This window comes from Leptonychotes weddellii, chromosome 1 (assembly GCF_054177405.1).
Source record: "Leptonychotes weddellii isolate Sample4059 chromosome 1, ASM5417740v2, whole genome shotgun sequence".
NCBI lineage: Eukaryota > Metazoa > Chordata > Mammalia > Carnivora > Phocidae > Leptonychotes > Leptonychotes weddellii.
Genome location: NC_138369.1, coordinates 129,892,701 through 129,910,205, shown reverse-complemented (window position 1 = coordinate 129,910,205; position 17,505 = coordinate 129,892,701). Strand labels below are relative to the sequence as shown.

General features: G+C 46.8%; 1 protein-coding gene across 1 annotated transcript in view; it reads right to left on the bottom strand.

Moving 5' to 3' along the window:
* Positions 1–12,442, bottom strand: part of LOC115938403 (solute carrier family 12 member 8) — a 57,561-nt gene extending 45,119 nt beyond the window's left edge. Inside the window, exons 1-2 of the mRNA XM_081814724.1 lie at positions 12,397–12,442; positions 11,611–11,724 (exon numbers count right to left, since the gene is read on the bottom strand). Of these exons, the coding sequence (XP_081670850.1) occupies positions 11,611–11,724; positions 12,397–12,442 (160 nt within the window). The remainder of the gene's footprint in view (positions 1–11,610; positions 11,725–12,396) is intronic.
* Between the last annotated feature and the right edge of the window lie 5,063 nt (positions 12,443–17,505).

The following is a 17,505-nucleotide window of genomic DNA, read 5'->3' as shown; positions in this document are numbered from 1 at the left end:
GGCACATAGAGAATGGAGAAAATGACCCAGCGTGAAAGGGGAGGAAAGGAAAGCCTTAGAAAACTTCTCTAGAGGATCTGGATACACCCAAGGAAAACCAGGGCTGCTAGTGTAGATGTTTGCACCCCAACGAAGCCCTCCTCAAGGACTGGCCGTACTCACAAATGAGCCACAGTCAAGTCCCCTTCAGGGATGCAGACCTACACACACTACAGCCAGGAAGCGATGCCAGCAACCCAAGATTGCCAGGGGTGTGATGAAAACCAGCAACGAATGCATGCATGATAAAAATAGAACAACCTGGGCTGGAAGGAACATATAAATCAGAACACAGATGAGAATTTTGAAGAAAATACAATTAGTAGCTCCAGACACATCCAAGAAGAATATTCTCTCTCTATAAAGCAAGGTGCCAGGAAAACAAAAATAATCCAAGAACAAAAAAGAACTTTTGGAAATTACAAACATGATCACTAAAATTAAAAATGCAACAGAAGATCCGAAAGATCAAGTTAAGCGAGTATCCCAGAATTGAGAACAGAAAGATAAAGGGGTACGAAACTGAGCAAAGCCTGGGAGAAACAGAGGGGCTACCTCAGAGTTACAGCATCCGACTAACGGGAGGTCCAAAAAGAGAGAACAGAGAAAACCAAAGAAATAACCAGATAAATAAACCAGAACTAAATAATAAATAACCGGAAATAAATGTCTCCAAACTGAAGAAGACAGAAGTCTTCAGGTTGAAATATCCCATAGAACAGACAGTACAAAGAACAAAATTTAAAAAGCCCATACCTAAATGTAGCATTGTGCAATTTCAGGAAAAATCCTAAATATTTCCAAAGGTAAAAAACTGAACACTTATAAAGGAACAAAAATTAGACTTCTCTTTGGCAACAGTGAATGCTAGGAAACAATGGAGTGCCGATTTTAAAATTCTGAGGAAAAATTATTTGAAACTACAACTTTAGCCAGATTACCAATTAAGTGAAAGCAAAGTTACATAGACAAGGGCTCAAAAAATTTACCTCCACATATCATTTCTGAGGAAGCTACTGAAGCATGTACTCCAGCAAAACGAAGGAGGAAAACACGAGATTGAGAAAAGAGTGGTGATGACTCAGGGATGGAGTAAAGTCCCAGAACCACCACTGTCACTGCGTAGAAACCAGCAGGGACTGAGGCAGAAGGCTGGAGGCCCCAAGAGGCGTGCCTCTGGATAGGAACTGGATTCAACCCAATGAACAGGATGAGTAACAAGCTGAATGATTTTAAAGACATGCTAAACTGCATATCTTGGCAACAAGAGAAAAGAAAGTTTATTGAAACTCCAGGAAAAGTGAAAAAGAAAGTCAATGTCTAAATATGACTCAAACTAAAATGTCATGACATGATTTTACATAACTAATGGAATATAAGAAAAAGTAACCCATTTGACCATGATATGAGGAACATTCTCTCCTAAATGGCACAAGGACTGCATCAGAATCAAAGCAAAAGAAATGGAATTCTAGCTACTACTTCACTCTTCACCGAATGACAGCTACCTGGTCAAAACAGTATACATGTTTACTGTTTTGTTTTTTTTTTAACTTCTAAAAATTGACTATAGACAAAGCACAGAGGACATAACTCTAGTTATAAAATAGAATATGAATATCATCTACCTCAACAATGTAGAGGTGAAGCTGGTATTAGGAACCAATACTAAAAAAAAAAAAAAAAAGAAGAAGAAGTAGAGGGAATGTAAAAAGCACTAATATCTTCATTTTAGTAGTGCTTAAAAACAAAAATATTAGTCCCATGACCTTTCACTCAGGTCTGGATTGGCCCTTACAAGCTTCAATTAGTTAAATAAGAAAACCTGAAAGATGATTCTAATAATGCCTTTCAAGCTAGCCATTACATTTGGAAAGTAGGTAAAGAAAAGGCTAGTGAATATATACCAGTTGCAATAAATTTTAAACTAATTCTAAACTTCTTCTGTATCTTGTTATCATAAAGGAGAATTTCTAAGTGTTTGCTAAAAAGAGCAAAGAAATTTCCAAGAATATTGAGCAGTTTGTCTTTGAAGTTATAAAGATTGTTAACTTATAAACTTAAGATAAAAAAACTTTAATAGATTTGAGTGTGTGTGTGTGTGTGTGTGTGTGTATGAAACTGTGCTTGTTCACTGAAAGTTGTAGCTACAGTTTTCGTGGCATTTTGCCTACTCACCCGCTAATTGTCAACTCGTTATGGCTTCTCTCATATTGTTCTAAAACGCAAATATAGAAGGATTGTGTAGATTCCTCCCAACTAGGGATTCCCTTAAGATAACTGAAGTATTCCTTGTAAAAATATTTTACACATAAAATAAATATGACTCTAATACATTAATCTTAAAACACAACACTGAATTTCAATTTCCCACACCAATAATAAAGAGTGAAGGGATGTAGCTCAAAACTGATAAAATAACAGAGATCTAAGAATATTATTTAAAATTAAAAAGGTAACAACAACAAAAAAGCAATATAACTATCAAAAATTAGGAAGCAGATGGAGGAGCATGTAAGTAAGTGAAACTCCATTTCCTAACATGGAGTCAATAGTTTATGTCTTTCATTAATCAAGTTACAGGTTCAAGCTTATTGCTTGGTAATCTACAGCTAGGTCCCAAAGTGCTAAAAATGATTAAAAGCGGTTGCCCCGATGGGCTATCTGGGGTTGCGATGGGTGGGGTGGGAGACTACTGCTTTCTATCATAAACACTTCTGTAGGATTTTCTTTTTTGTCATGTGCAGAACTTATCTGAATCACAAAAGGATGCCCAGGACCTGCCTCACTCTGACCAGTGTTCTTAGGACCCGATCCTGTCACTGAGGCTCTGTTCAAAGGCTAGGGCTTCATTGCTCGCTCCCAGAACTATCTGGTGCCAAGGGCATCCCTGGCCAAATCTCCACATTCACCTGACTCCCAGGCCCCACTAACTTCATCCACTAACAGCAGCCCTTCCTGGACCTCCTAAATTCTGACCCCCTGCAAAGGTTCCCACCTGTCACCACATTTACTGGTACCTCACCTGGCTGGCCACATTCCTTCCCACCATTGACAACAGCCTCATTCTGCACCCCCCTCCGCTCCCCTAGCAATTTTATGCCCATTCATTCAGCATTGTGAGATTACATACTGCTAATTACTCTTTGCCATTTTAGTACCTCCTATAGTTCGTCACATAGATGCACATTTGTGCATCTTCCATCAGATCATTTACAAAGACCCACGAGAACTGCACTGGTATATATGCTCTGTCTAGGAAAGTGATTGATTAATCCTAACTGCTTCCTGCTTGCAAACAGGTTCTGCATCCGTAACAAAAGCCCTTTTCTTCTCCCACGAATCCCTCACACAGTCGACCACACAACCTTTGATCACAGGGTCTGCTAGCTGGCCTGGTGTGGGGTGCGCTGGGATCCTGGTCAGTGGGAGCAGAAACAACAGACACGGGCAAGGCCACCCTCAGGAATGGGCCAGACCCAGACAGCCAGGAAGTTGGCTTTGTTGGCTCTGTTCTTTGACAAAACAGAGAAGCCAGAAGGGAGGTAGTCAGTACCACCAACACAATGCACCGAAGCCAGGGAAATGCCTGCTAGGCGGGTCATTCCTGTTAGGCTAACGTGGGCAGACTGATGTGGGCGTTCTGTGCGCACCTGTTAGATTGGTTTGCACACTGAGACTGTCGCTTGCAGAATTTCGCCCTTGTGTGACTACATGATTCCTGAGCAGATGATCACCAGTTTTGGTGAATTAGAAATTTCTTGCTTGTCAGTTGGATCTAGAAAAATTATTTTGATTTAGTAATTCTTTATGCACGCTTGTCAAGTATTACAGAGATTCTCTAGTTTGGCTTTCCATCTGCTTCTGGTGCCATTTTAAGATATTATCGTTAATGGTAGAGCTGGATTTAGTGGGTGTAATATAACAAATACTATTTCTCAGAGCATTAGTATCCAGATGTTTTACAGGTATTAAAAAAAAAAGCTTGGGAAAATCTTGATTAAACAAGATTAGAGAGGTGTTTACTGCTGGACTCATCAGTGCCTACAATATGCTAATTTCATTGTCCACTCTAAGAAAAGAAATGTAACACACAGTGTTTCCCAAAACTTATTTAACAATATTACACTTTTTTTTTTTAAATAAAAAACTTTATTCATTACTAGTGTTTAAGGGAACACAGTTTGGGAAACACTGTGTCCGTTTTATAATTACTATTTAATCTTTATGCTTTTCTTGCGAGGCTTCCTAAAATCGCTTAAAATGGCTACTTAGAATAACAATTCTTAAAGCTGGAAGGTGTCCTAGAGGTCATCTACTCCAACCTCTTATTTTACAGATGAGGAAAACGAGGCCCAAAAAGAAGTGATTTTGCCCAAGTTTCATCAAGTCTCCTGATCTCAAATCAGTGTTCTTTCCGCTATGTCACAGAGTTTCTTGGTTTCTAACACCCATACTTTTCTCGGATTTCCTTTTATAACAGAGAAAGTGTATGATTCATTTGGGGTTACTCCACCATGAGAAGGCTGAATTTATCAGTTATGATCAGCACTGGACACACTGGTTTACCCGCAGGTACTTTCATCACCAGTTCCAAATCACTAGTCTGTGCCTCTCCAGGGTATTTCCCCTCCTGATAGGTCTTAAACTTCCAGTTCCAGGAAGCAGTTAATCGCTTTACCTGAAACCACATTTCTCTCTGCATCAGGATGACAATATAGTCCATGCATTGTTACCACGTGACTTCGGTAAACAGCTTCCTTCATATGGTTAAGTCTTCTGACTTGGTTTTCTACCCTAGTTCCGCAGCCTTTTAGCAGATGCTTATTGTCTCGGCTTTTATATATATGTAACATGGCGTCGGCCAGCACCTTGCCCGCTTAGGTTTATGGGGCTAAACTTCCAGCGCCACCCATAGTCTCCTGGGCACTGACATTATGCCTCCAGTTTGGGTGGGTGGCACCAGGTGAACAGGGCTTTGGGCCTGGTGCCACATCGTCAAGGTCAGACCTAACAACAGGCAGAGATGGCCGGGAGAGAAACTCATCCCCTCTACATCTCAACAATACGCCTGCGGTTAAAAGAACCAGTATCAATGTCAAGTAACCACTTGCTTACAACATTTGCGAGACTGTGGCCGTGTCCTTCTGCCCCCAGTCAACCCCCGCTCACACAGATCAAAGCCTTCACTTGCTGCATATCATCACAATCCCACTTCCTACCCTGTTTTCCTCTTTGTTGCTGAAAATGAGAATTAGAAAGGGGGTAAAAAAGCCTACTAGTTTTTCTAGGCTTTTTTGGTTTCTGTTAGTTGTTCATTAAAGGACTACTTACTCTTTCTCAAGGAGCTCCCAAGCTTCCTCCTGGGAGCTTTTCAATCCACATCTGTGTCCTTAGAAACCTTTAATTTTCTCCTCCAGCTCTACCTTAATTGTTTCTCTGCTGCCTATTTTCTCTCTTCTTTGAAGTTCATGAGTTTATTCTTTTTCTTTATCATGAAGGCAGAATATCCATGCACTAAAGTTCCCACACCTTGTCTGTTGCCTTTTGTGCTGAAGGAAGCAGTCTGCTACTGTTTGGGGGCAGTGTGGCTCTGAGCCTCGGGCTCCTCATCTGCAAACGGGGATCAGACGCTTTATCTGGCGGGGCTATTGTAAAGTTAGGAGGAACGGTGCCTGGCACCTAGTAGGTGCTGAATAAATGTCCACGCAGGAAAGACGGGCTCCCCTCCTCACTTGGAAATCCCTTGGGTTCCTAAGGACCCTGGCCGTCCCTCCTTACCTTCCACCTGATTCCCAAACCCACTCCTCCCTCCGCACACCTGGCTTATTGGCTGGTTTGTTTAGCGGCTCCCGCAGGAAGCTTTCCTCTCCTCTTGGCTTCTATTCTTGGAGGCAGAACTTGTCAGGCCCCACCCTCTCCATGCCTGAGAGACTCTGCTGAGACACATGGTGTCTCCCGGAACTCTGAAACGCCAGGATTCAGGCAAGCCTCGCTGGCCTTGCTGGCAGCTCCCCAGGCCTGTGCATTCTCCCTTCCGGCATCCTCTGCAAAGTAATGGGAAGCAGTGCGGTTCACCACTTACTGTCCGGCTGACCTCTCTGTGTTGTTGTTCCCTCATCTGTAAAATGCAGTAATAACCGAACCCATGGAAGGATCCAAGTTCTCTGGGGTCTGACACTTTAAAAACAATACAGACTTATGAATATGAAATTAAGAACAGGGCCTTAGCAGGAGCTCCCGCAAGGGAGGGACCCCTCAGCCTGGGCTTCATTACCGTCATGCTAAGTCTGCGCCTCATTGGAGCAGAGGGGCTGTGTGGTGAGGCCGAAGTGAGAGACCGAGTGTAAAGTGCTCAGCACGGCGCCACGCACAGTGGGCTGTTGTAATACTAATGATTAGTATAGATACTTATAATAATTTTGATGAAATTATAAGTTAATTCGATAAATAGAATTATAAAAATAAACACGTATAATAATTATAAAGCTTCCTTTTCTCGTGCTCCTGCTCATAAGAATGCAGTGGGGTGAGCCCCAGCTTCAGCCTGCCCTTATTTGAGGCTCTCCCCTCCTTAAACCTGGGAACCCCATTCTCAGTGAATTTCCATCTCCTAGTTCTTCCCTGTATTGTGGTCCCTGATCCCTGGAGTGGCCGTGTGTGTGTGTGTGTGTGTGTGTGTGTGTGACAGAGACAGAGAGAGAGAGAAACAGAGGGAGAGAGAGAATCCCGTGGGCACCGAGGTTGGTCTTTCAGGGCAAGTTTGGCAGTGTAGCTTGGAGAAGGAAAGCACTTTAAGAAACAAAGCAAATGCAGAATCTCCTCCAAGGCCCCAGCCCCACCCTGTAGCCACTACCACAGGGTGTCACAGTGTGTGGCCGACTGCAGGGAGAAGGACAGAGGGACAGGCCTCATAAATCCAGAGACGCCACTGAAACCTAGTTTTCAACTGATCCTTACAGGAATTGTCCTACCCTTGAGATAAAATATCTAAGTAACTAAAATAATATGTCTCTGACTGGAGGTGGGGACAGAGTGGGGGGGACTTGTGTTTGTTCTTCCAAACTCCTCTCCCCTCTCCACAGCGTGGAGGTTCTCTTGTTCCAGAAGAGGATGGTGTTGGAGGGAGCCCCGGCCATGACTCACTCAGAGCTAATCCTTGGCAAATCCATCACCATGGAAACTGCCAATCATCCATGCTTTTCATAGCTTAACAGAACATCTGCCAGGGGAAGCCAAGTGATACAAATTGTTCGTCCTGCCTACCGTGTTTACACTGGGGCCCCTGGCAAACAGAGAGCGAGCCCGGGAGGCAATGCTCCATAGCAGAATGGTGGCCCAACCCCGGTCACTAATTAGCTGGGTAACCTTTAGCAATCCTTCATAAGTCTCTCTGTGCTCCTCCTTCCCCAGGTGCTCACATAAAGGATCAGTGATTCTCAACCTGGTTGGGCCAAGGGGTGGTGGGAGGACCGGGAAGCGTATCTCCTAACAGGGGTGCGGTAAAAAAAAAAAAAAAAAAAAAAAAAAAAAAAGCTTGTATAGTTTCTTCAATATTATAATTTTATATTTGGAATTTTATAAAATAAGATTTTCATAATTTAAGCTATAGAATATAAAACTTGATTAATATTCTTAGGTAGCAATCTGTCTCAAAGGAAGGACAAGTACACCCTTCTGTGGTCCAGGGGGCGCATATCAGAATTTCTAGTGTAGGTGAGGATTTTAGTATCATTATCAAAAATGAATATGGGTTAAAAAGACAAAAAGTTGAGAGCTGCTGAACTTGCTGATCTCAAATGTGAGTCCCGCTCAGACCCAGGGCTACTGTGTGGCTCTTCAAACCTCAGGCTGCTAATTCCTTGCTGGAGGGAAAAATACTGAAGCGGGGCCCACCACTCTCTGCCCCCTCTCAGACCAGGCATACCCTCTCTTTCTAAGACACCGGGCCTGGAGAGGCAAAGGAGGGGAACCATGGAGCCGTGTGGAGGGGGCCCAGCAGGGTCACATTACTGACACAACCTCCTAGGGGTGCCCCCTGGAGGGACTCATTGCCAGGCCCAAGGAAACGCTCAGGTGGCAAGCCTCTTGAATGTGTGTTCCTCCTATGTGTGGGAGGGAGGGCTGGACAATATTTTCAAATGTTAGCTTTTTAAAAAATTCCCTCTATTTCTTTTCCCCCTTGCCTTTTCTGTCCAGAGGAAGTTGACCTCTACTGTATTGCCTTGAGGGAGATACAAGGCAGGAGGAAGCAGAATTTGCCGGGACTCTGTTTTGGGATCTGTTTCTCCAAAGCCTGAGCACTTAGGAGATTTTAAAGAATCAAGGAGGTAGAAAAGAAGCCGCAGCATGGGGGGACCAGAATAGACTTTGGTACATAGTTTGCGGGGTCCAGTGCAAATAAAAATACAAGATCCCTTGTTCAAAAATTACTAAGAATTTTAGCAACCGTAAATCATTAAACCAAGCACGGGGCCCTTCTAAGCGTGGGACCCAGTGTGAATGCATAGGCGTGTGCCCATAAGGCTGGCCCTGGATGAGACTGTCCGCCATACTGTTACAGAAGATTGTCCCTGGAGCTGGAGGCAGGGAGAAAAGGTCGCACAGGATCGGGAACAGTGTGGACCTGGGGCCCACTCTTTGCCAGCACTGGCAGGGATCCCATACGACCCTAGAAAGGAGGGCCTGGGAAGTGCATAGACTCTAAGCACAGGGCTCCCGGGTTCAGATTTCTGGTCCTCAGAAGTGGTCCAGAAGCAGCAGAGAGCACGTACCTGAAGGGATATGCAGACAGGACAATAAGAGAGTCTGGCTCTGTGTCCAGTGATGAAAAGCCAGACATGCCTTGGGACTTGGTAAGACCCTAAGACCCTGGAACAAACTGGCAGGGCATGGTGGAGGCATGATGAACGACTGACATCAGTTTTCAGTCATCCTGGCAGAATGAAGGCTTAGAGTCAGAGACTAACCCTTTGCATTTCATAAGAATGAAAGGGATGTGCTACTTCAGGCACATTTGGATTTGTGGACCGAGAGTCTACCTGCCGCTACTGAGGCCTGGCTCCAAACTCACTTCTGTGGCCAGGGAGAGAAAAGGCTTGGACCAGAGTGGTCAGGTGGCAGAAGTGGAGAAAAGTAGGAAGTATAGAAGACCCTCCTTTAAGAGGAAAAATGGACAGGACTTGGAGGGTACTGGTAAGAAAGAGGACATTATCATGAATAACTCCCCATTACTGGCATGAGCAATTGTCCGGATGGAGGTGCCCTTTCCTGAGATCAGGAGTAAAGGAGAAGAACCAGTTGGAGGATGGGTGGGTGGGATGGGCTTGGTTCTGAACATGTTGGGTCTGAGATGCCCAACAGATGATGTCATGTAAGCAACCGAGTATATGGTATGAAGCTTAGAGAAGTCTGGGCTGGAGGTACAAGTCTGAGAGTCATCAGCATTGTGAGCGGCCACCGAACAGTAGGCATGGATGAGATTCTAAAGGAAACAGTAGAGAAAGAAGAGAAGAGGGCCGAGGCGTAGCCTGAAAAACCCCCACGTTTACTGGGCAGGCAGAAGAGGATGTACCTATAAAGGCAAGTCAGAGGCGCAGGAAGCAGACAAGGAGGGCGCTCCATCATGGGAGGCAAGAGGAAAGAAGGAGGAAGTGGATGTGGCCCATTTGAATGCACTGAGAAGTTAGAGATGCTCACTGAACTGAGTAGCATGGCAGCCACGGAAGATTGGGAAGAGCCATTTCAGTGGTGAGGCCGGTTTGGACTTCCAAAAGAAGAGAGTGGACAAGTTGAACAGGAGGCAGGAAATGGAGACACAGGAGCACAGACAAAGCCCAGGTGTTTGGCAGTGAAGAGGAATGAAAACTCACCACGGCTAGAGGCAGGAGGGCGATTCAGGAAAGCTGGTTAGGGTGATTAATGTTGTTCATTTTCTTCAGTTGCACAGCTTTACTGAGGGGTAAGTATCACATGATAAGCGGCACATGTTTAAAGTATAAGAATCTGGAATGTTTTCACATATGAATATACCTGTGAACCTATCACCATCGTCAGGAATAGAGTTTCATGCCCTGAAATTTCCTTGTCCCTCCCTCCTGCCCCCCTCACCCCTATTCCCCATCCACTGATCTGCTTTCTGTTACCACAGTTTGCATTTTCTAGAATTTTACGTTAAGTGGAGTTTTACACAGTTTTACCCTTTTAAAAAGGTACTCTTTTTTTTGTCTGACTTCTTTCATGAAACATCATTGTTGCACGTACCAAGAGCTCATTCCTTTTTATTGTTGAGTAGTTTTATATGGCATGGCTATATCCTAATTTGTTTACCTATTTGCCTGTTGACGGGTATTTGAGTTGTTTCCAGTTTGAGACGATTACAAATTAAGCTGCTTTGAACATTCATGCACAAGTCTAGATGAACACAGGTTTTCATTTCTCTGCAGTAGATAACCAGCAGTGGGAATGGCTGGGCGTATATTTAATTTTTTTTCTTTTAAGCCTACTGCACCTGGTATTCCTAGGTGGCTCCCATCCAAATACTAATCTGGCACAGCCCTGCTTAGCTTCCAAGAACAGACACATTTAGGGTGGTATGGCCATAGACTGTTCAATTTTTAAGAAATCATCGTCCTGTTTTCCAAAATGGTTGTACCATTTTACTTTCCTATCAGCAGTGTACGAGAGTTCCAATTTCTCCACATCCTTGCCAACACTTAGCATGGACAGCCTTTTAAATTTTCAACATTCTAGTAGCTTCTCCTCTTTTTCTATCCCCATCCTATTTGAGGAGAGGATAATGAGCAAGGAAACAGCCACATGTAGGCAGAGGGAGGAGGGGAGGCAGAAAAGGAGATAAAATCAGCCACACTCCAGGGTATCCACACTGCGTGATCAAGAGTAAAATGCTTCCCTGAGTCTGTGCTCTGGGACAAGCCCAGTCACTAGCAAATGGTTATTTCTTACAGATATTTGGTTTACATGTTAGCTTACTACCTTCCAGGCCAGGGCCCTAAGCCTAAGACAAGAGTCCTAGAGGGACCTCAGCTTTGGAACGTTCCTCCCTGGCCACTGGAGAGCCAGAAAATGGGGAAGGTGGGGTAAGGAGATTCATTCACTGCCCGCGGGACCTTGGTCTCACCCACACCCAGTACAGTGAGAAGACAATAGCATCTCTCTGTCCCCTGGGAGAAGACACACAGGTTGGGGTAGAGACAAGGGGAGTTTGGGGACCAACTTTACACTCGGTCTGGGGTGGAAGGGGGTAGCTTGTCCTGCTGAGGAATCCATCCTGTTCAGCCCTAAAGAGGAATGTGTCTCTATTAACGAGGTCAACAGGTTTCAATACATAGGTATGGAGCATAAGGAAGATGAAATAATGTGGGAGGCCTTCAGGAATTATGAACAAGGAAATTCCGTTAAGAGATTTTTAGTGAAAGCTAAGGCCGTCTCTAAAGTCAAACATAGATATACATCCTAGGGACACATTCAGGCCACTTATAGTACTGAGCTTCAGAAACCAAGCATCTGTACCCCTCATGTGGGAGTGGGAAGGAACCCAAATTACTATACCTGTAGCCGCCGGGAAGAATACCCCAAAGACAGTGAAGAAAGATTCCCCGGGGCTGTAATCTGGCAGAGTGTTGTTCCGGAGCAGTTCCCGTGAGTAGCCCACAAAACCGTGCTCTGAAATAACACAAAGAGCAAAATGAGCCAAGTGATCAGGTAGTGATCCCAGGGTCCTGGGATCGAGCCCCACCTCGGGCTCCCTGCTCAGCACGGGGGTGGGGGTGGGGTGGGCGGGGAGAGGTCTGCTTCTCTGCTTCTCCCTCTCCCGCCGCCTCTGCCCCCCCAGCTCATGCGTGTGTGCGTGTGCGAGAGCTCTCTCTCTCAAATAAATAAACGAAATCTGAAAAAAAGAAGTTAAAAAAAATGAGCTGAGTGATAAGATATAGCATGCAGGCTTCCCTGGATTACAGACCTATCTTATGTAAATTTAAATACTATAATATAGGGGCATGTGTGTGAGAGAGAGATTGAGAGAGAGAGAGAGAGGAGGAAGTCTGACTTCGTGTATCTGTATCTCTAGAGACAAGTAGATGAAATTACTTGAAGGAGAACAGTAGTTACTTCTGGGAAGGGGAGCATTTTCTTTTTTTCCTTTTCTGTTTTTCTTTCTTCTTTTTTCTTGATAGCTGAAATCTTTCATTGAGCATGTATTTATGTATTTTCCTTTAATTTAAAAAATTAAGCTACTTTCCCTGTTCAAACACCTTTCCATGGGTCCCTCGTAGCTGCAGAACATAGCCCAAACTCCTTAAGATGAGAATCAAAGCCCGTGAAAACCGGGCACCGTACCCACCGCTTCCTGCTCATCCTCTGCTTTTCTCTGCCCGGCAGTCATGCAGATAATTCTCCCCAAGAACACCAGTAATACCCATCCCTGTGTTTCCTGCCTTCCAGACCCTTCTCCCACTTCTCTAAGCATCAGCGCCATGCTTACTTTTCAAGCCCATCTCAAATGCTACTTCCTTTGGGTTTTACCTCAACTCCTGAATCAGTATCAATTCCTTCTAAGTGCTTTCAGTACTGTGACTGGCCATATTAGGTCTTTCCCCAACTAGACTCCTCAGAGCAAGAAATCCAGGCTTACATAGCTCTGTCCCCCAGAGTCAAGCGCTGTGCTTGGTACACAAGAGGTTGGTTGCAAACACGGGTCACGTTAAGAAGAATCTTTCTCTTAGATCTTGGCTATGGGCACATCTCACATCCATGCTTTCCGTTTGACTTGTCCATAGGCTACTTTATAGCAGGAACATCTCAGATCCGATTTCTTCAAAGCATTTTAAACATTTGTACACTGACTTCAATAAAATGTTTCAGGTGGTTTCAAGCCTACTTTGCTTCTTTGTCAAAGGAGGTCACTTTGAACAGCATCTGTGGACATGTCAGTGGGCTGTGGAAGTTGAAGATCCAAGTCAAGTGTTCTTAGGCTCGGGAACACCCAGGAGAGGCTATCCAGCTGCTGCTTTTGAATCTGATCTCTGAGAAGGAATTGGTTTGCTCCTGTTAACTGTAGTCTAAGAGAAGCCAACCCTGCTCCCTTTCCCGAAACCCGCACAACCACATAGGATAGGCATTTGGCCATCACTCCAGCCAACCCCTAGAGCTGTGGTGACAGAATTTCCTGCCCAACTGTCCTCCACCTACCTCGGGGCTTAGCTTCCCCCTGAGCTTCCATCCACAAAAGAGCTCCTGCTCGCTCATGAGTCCAATGAATTGCCAGCGCTTTTCACAGCTTCCAAGATTCATAACTCAATAGGAAAAATATTGTGTAAAAAAATTAGGAAATGAAAGCTCAGTGAAGCACAAGGGACCCTGGGGAGTCCGGGCAGGACTTAAAATCACTGTCAAGTGCTTTCTTCTGCCCAAACACGGAATTTGCCCTAAGATATTAAATCCCAAGTACTGGGCAACATTTCTGAAAGGTTTGGCATCTTCACAGCTGGTCTTCCCCTCATTAACAAAAAAGCAATAATGGCTGAGTTAACTTTAGTTTATCCGCTGGCTGATCCCACTGACTGGCCTTTCTGAGGTGAACACCCACCCCAGCCTGCCTTGGAGCAGAGTTCGGCCAAGCTGGGATGATGCGCCCGTCTGAAAGCACATCTGAACGCAGGGCTGTGGGCACGCTGGGCAGGCTTCACCGGGCTCCACTGACCTCGGTGGTCCCCACGGCAGCTCCGACAGAGGTGGGTATTCGGTCACCAGGCCTGAGGGCTTTGCCCAGGTACCATGGATGAGTCACTGGGAAGATTTTTCTCTCCGTCCACCCTACCAACAAGATCCACAGGTTGACAGCCTAAGTCACTTGGATCTCACGGAGGGGGCGGCTGTCAGGAGGCCTGCCTCGTCCCCTCTCTCTCTGCAAATGCAGCCCCACACCTCGCCGAGCACACGCTCACACTGACACGCTGCCGGGCCAGCCCTCTCCTTCGGCTGTGCTTCTGAATCTTTCCCAAGGAAATCATCTTAACTTCGAAAAGAACTTTAGGGACAAAAACACTGTCAATGCTTTATTTATAATGATGTAAAATGGGGAGTCTACATTTCTAACTCTGGGGGACCGAGGTCTTTTAAATGTTTAGAAAGGATTTTTGATACCACAGAAAATTGTCCACATTATGTATGATACACATGAAGCAAGGAAACCGGACACCATTTCTAGTACAAATACCAAGAAAGTTTTAATTTATACATGTAAGGAAAGAAGGAAACATACTAACTATGGATGTCTATATAATGCAATTATGAGCAATTTCTCCTTTCTTTTTTTCTTTTTACAAGTTTTCCACATTGTCGTGCTCGCTTCAGCAGCACATATACAATTTTTCCACATTGTCTTTCACAAGCAAAATCGACTTACCAACACAAAATAACATCTTTTAGAAAGACAAACAGAACATCCCAGGACTGAAAGCCTACCTTGTCTAGATCACAGTTCTGTAAACAAGTTTCTTTTATTTTTTTTCTTTCCATCTATATTCTACCTGCTTCTCAAAATGATTTAAGTGATTTATGAGGAAAACCTAAGTAAGATAGGGCAGATAAAATAAGAACCAAAAGAAACAGAAAAAAGAAAAGAAATGGAGAGAGAGAGAGAGAGTACCCACAGCCTCATCTCCATGAGACACAGCCCAAGGTCTCTGCATAAGGCTCTGAGGTAAGATCCTGCAACGATCACCCTCCTACTAGAATTCAAGACCTAGAGAGATCATTTGATGACTTTTTGGCCAGCCCACTCAGGCAGGGACAGACCATAGGGCCCAACCCTCCTATGTGCCACTTTCCAGTGGATGAGAAGGAGCTCTGGAGGCTGGCATGGTGGACTTCTTCATTTCCTCTGCTCTTAACCTTCCCAGGCCCTTATGGCTTCCACCCCCTAAAAACCCCACCACCTCAGGTCCCCAGGCCTCAGCCAGCCCCCAATGAGGCTTGGCCCTTCCAGTCCTCACCCCAACTTCTTGGGCCCTGGTCTCTCTCCCACACCCCAAACCGGGTCCAGCAGAACCTTGAGCTTATGGCAGGGTGGATGCCCAGGTCAGGCACCGATGTCCCTGATGGGCTTGGACTTGCTGGCTGAGGCATAGAGTGAGGTCAGCTGCACGCATCCAGGGCACCTGCCATAGCCTCTTACAGTGGGTCTTCATGCCGGACATGCTGACGTCCAGAACAGAGGTGCTTAAGTTTTGTAGTTATGGCCCCATTGGAGAATCCGATGAAAGCTGTCCCGATGGATAGCACATTTTGCACATCATTTGGGGGTTCCAGGCCTCTGAAGCCTCTTGGAGGGGCATGCGCCCCGAGGTGCAGGACTCCCACGCTAGGTGCTGCCCCTGCACCTGAGACTTGTGCCAGCCCGGCATACCCCGACGGCGTCCCCTGCCCTGCCTGCCACCATGCCCGGCCTCGCAGTGGACGGACCGCAGCCGACGGTGTGTCATACCGCTGTCCTTGCCAGGCCACGAGGAGTTTCTCTGTGCGCAGGACTGTGCAGGCTCCCCAAGGACATCACAGGGCAACCTCTCTTCCGAACATAACGATGAGCGGCCCTTTACTGAGCACCTCCTACGCGCCTGTTCCTGGGCACTAAGTCCTTTACAATGTCATCCTTGATCCTCATAGCCACCCTGCAAGATCAGAGGGAAGGACACCCGGGCTCAGGAAGGTGAAGAATCTTGTCCGAGGTCACACAGCCGGACCTGCCTGTATTACGGCCACTGCCTCTCTTCCAGGAGGCTAGTCCCCAGGTCCCTGGCCCTGCCCTCCCCCACAGAGGGGGCCGGCCTTGGTCCTGGGCGGGCCTGTGGCCTGTGGGACAAACTCTTCTGGGGACATCTCTGGGGGGGGGGGTGCCAAGGCATGCAACACAGGTCCTCATCAAGCCCAGGAGACACCCACAGAGCTCACGGCATCCCCCCCTCTCGTTCTGCAGGAGGCTGACAGGGGGCCTCCCCTGTGGCATGCCACGCACCTAGGGGTGTATGACTGGTGGAGGCTTGCAGAGCTCGGAGCAGGCAGAGCCTAGCCTGGCCTCCACATCTGTCTGAATTCAAAATTTTCCAACCATCGTGCTGTCTCTCTGTAATTCATCCCGAGCTGTTTCCCCAGAGATCCCTACCGCTTGGGTCTTTGCCCCTGCGAACCACTCAGTTCCTCTGCTGGTACGACAGGGAGACAGTATGGGGCCTTCTCAGCTGACATCTTCCAACCCTGAAAGGCCTGGGATGTCCCGTGCCCACACCCGCCACACGTGGACGTATCTGGGTTTGACCTGAACATCTGTTTCTGTATTTACCAAAAATACTTTGGCCCCATTTGAGCCATGTGCTTTTAGGAAAAACAAACACGGGGCAGGGGTGGAGTGGGGGGACATAAGAGAGAGAAAAGAAATCAAGACAAAAGCCAGGCAAGAACAGGCAGAGGGAAGATACTTAAAGGTCTGTCTGCAGAAAGGCTTGGCCTTTCTTTCCTGAATCTGGGGAACACGGCTTCTCCGGGTGTTCCACAGCGTCCACCGTCTGCTCTCAGAGAATCCTCGTGGCACCCCACCCATCTTGCCCTGGCCAAAGGCAGTCAGCCCTGGTCACCGGTCAGGTGGCTGCCGGGAAGCTCTCTGCGGCACCTGCGGCTCCCCCGACCCCGCCCCCGGGTCTGCTGAAGTTACAAGAGGCAGTTGGGAAGTCATCAGCCCCCACATGTGGGTGTCAGATTGCTACTGCTGACTAACTTAGAAAGCGAGATTTCTAAAAATGACACTGGCAATGGGGTTGGGGTGGGGGCACCTTGCTGGGAGCCGAGCTCCGGGGAGGGCAGGGGCTTCCGGCGCTGGCTTTCTTCTTGGCTCGAGTCCCTCACCCCTGGACCAGCGAGACAGCCCTTTCCTGGGAATGGACAATGGGAGAGGCTGGTCCAACCAGGAATAGAAAGAGCGGAGGAAGGGCCTGGGAGAGAGGAAGGCAGGGAGGGCCCCAGAGGGCGGCGGGCTGGGGCCTGAGGGAATCACAGGAAGAGCAACTCTGCAAGGAAAAGGAAAGGAGAGGCCGAGGTTCTGGGAAGGGACACACACCAAAACAAGGCGGTGGGGGAGGGGCCGGGACCAGGCCAAGAAGAGAGGAACGAGCTGAGGATCCCCAGACAAGGAGGAAGCACAGTAGGGCATGCAGCAAGGGAATCATGAACTGGGTGCCTCTCCCGGGGGCCAAACATCGTGCCGCACACATGCCCCTCCTCGGGTCCTCCAGGGTGGTGGCGCTGGAATGGTGCCCTAAGGGTCTGCCCTGCCGGGACCACTCTGGGATGTCGTGGCATGGGGACAGAGATCTGCAGCTTGAGGGAGGGAACAGGTCTGAAATGGCCTGACAAAGAGAGGTCAGTGAAAAGGGGAAGAAGGAGAGTGTCCAGGAC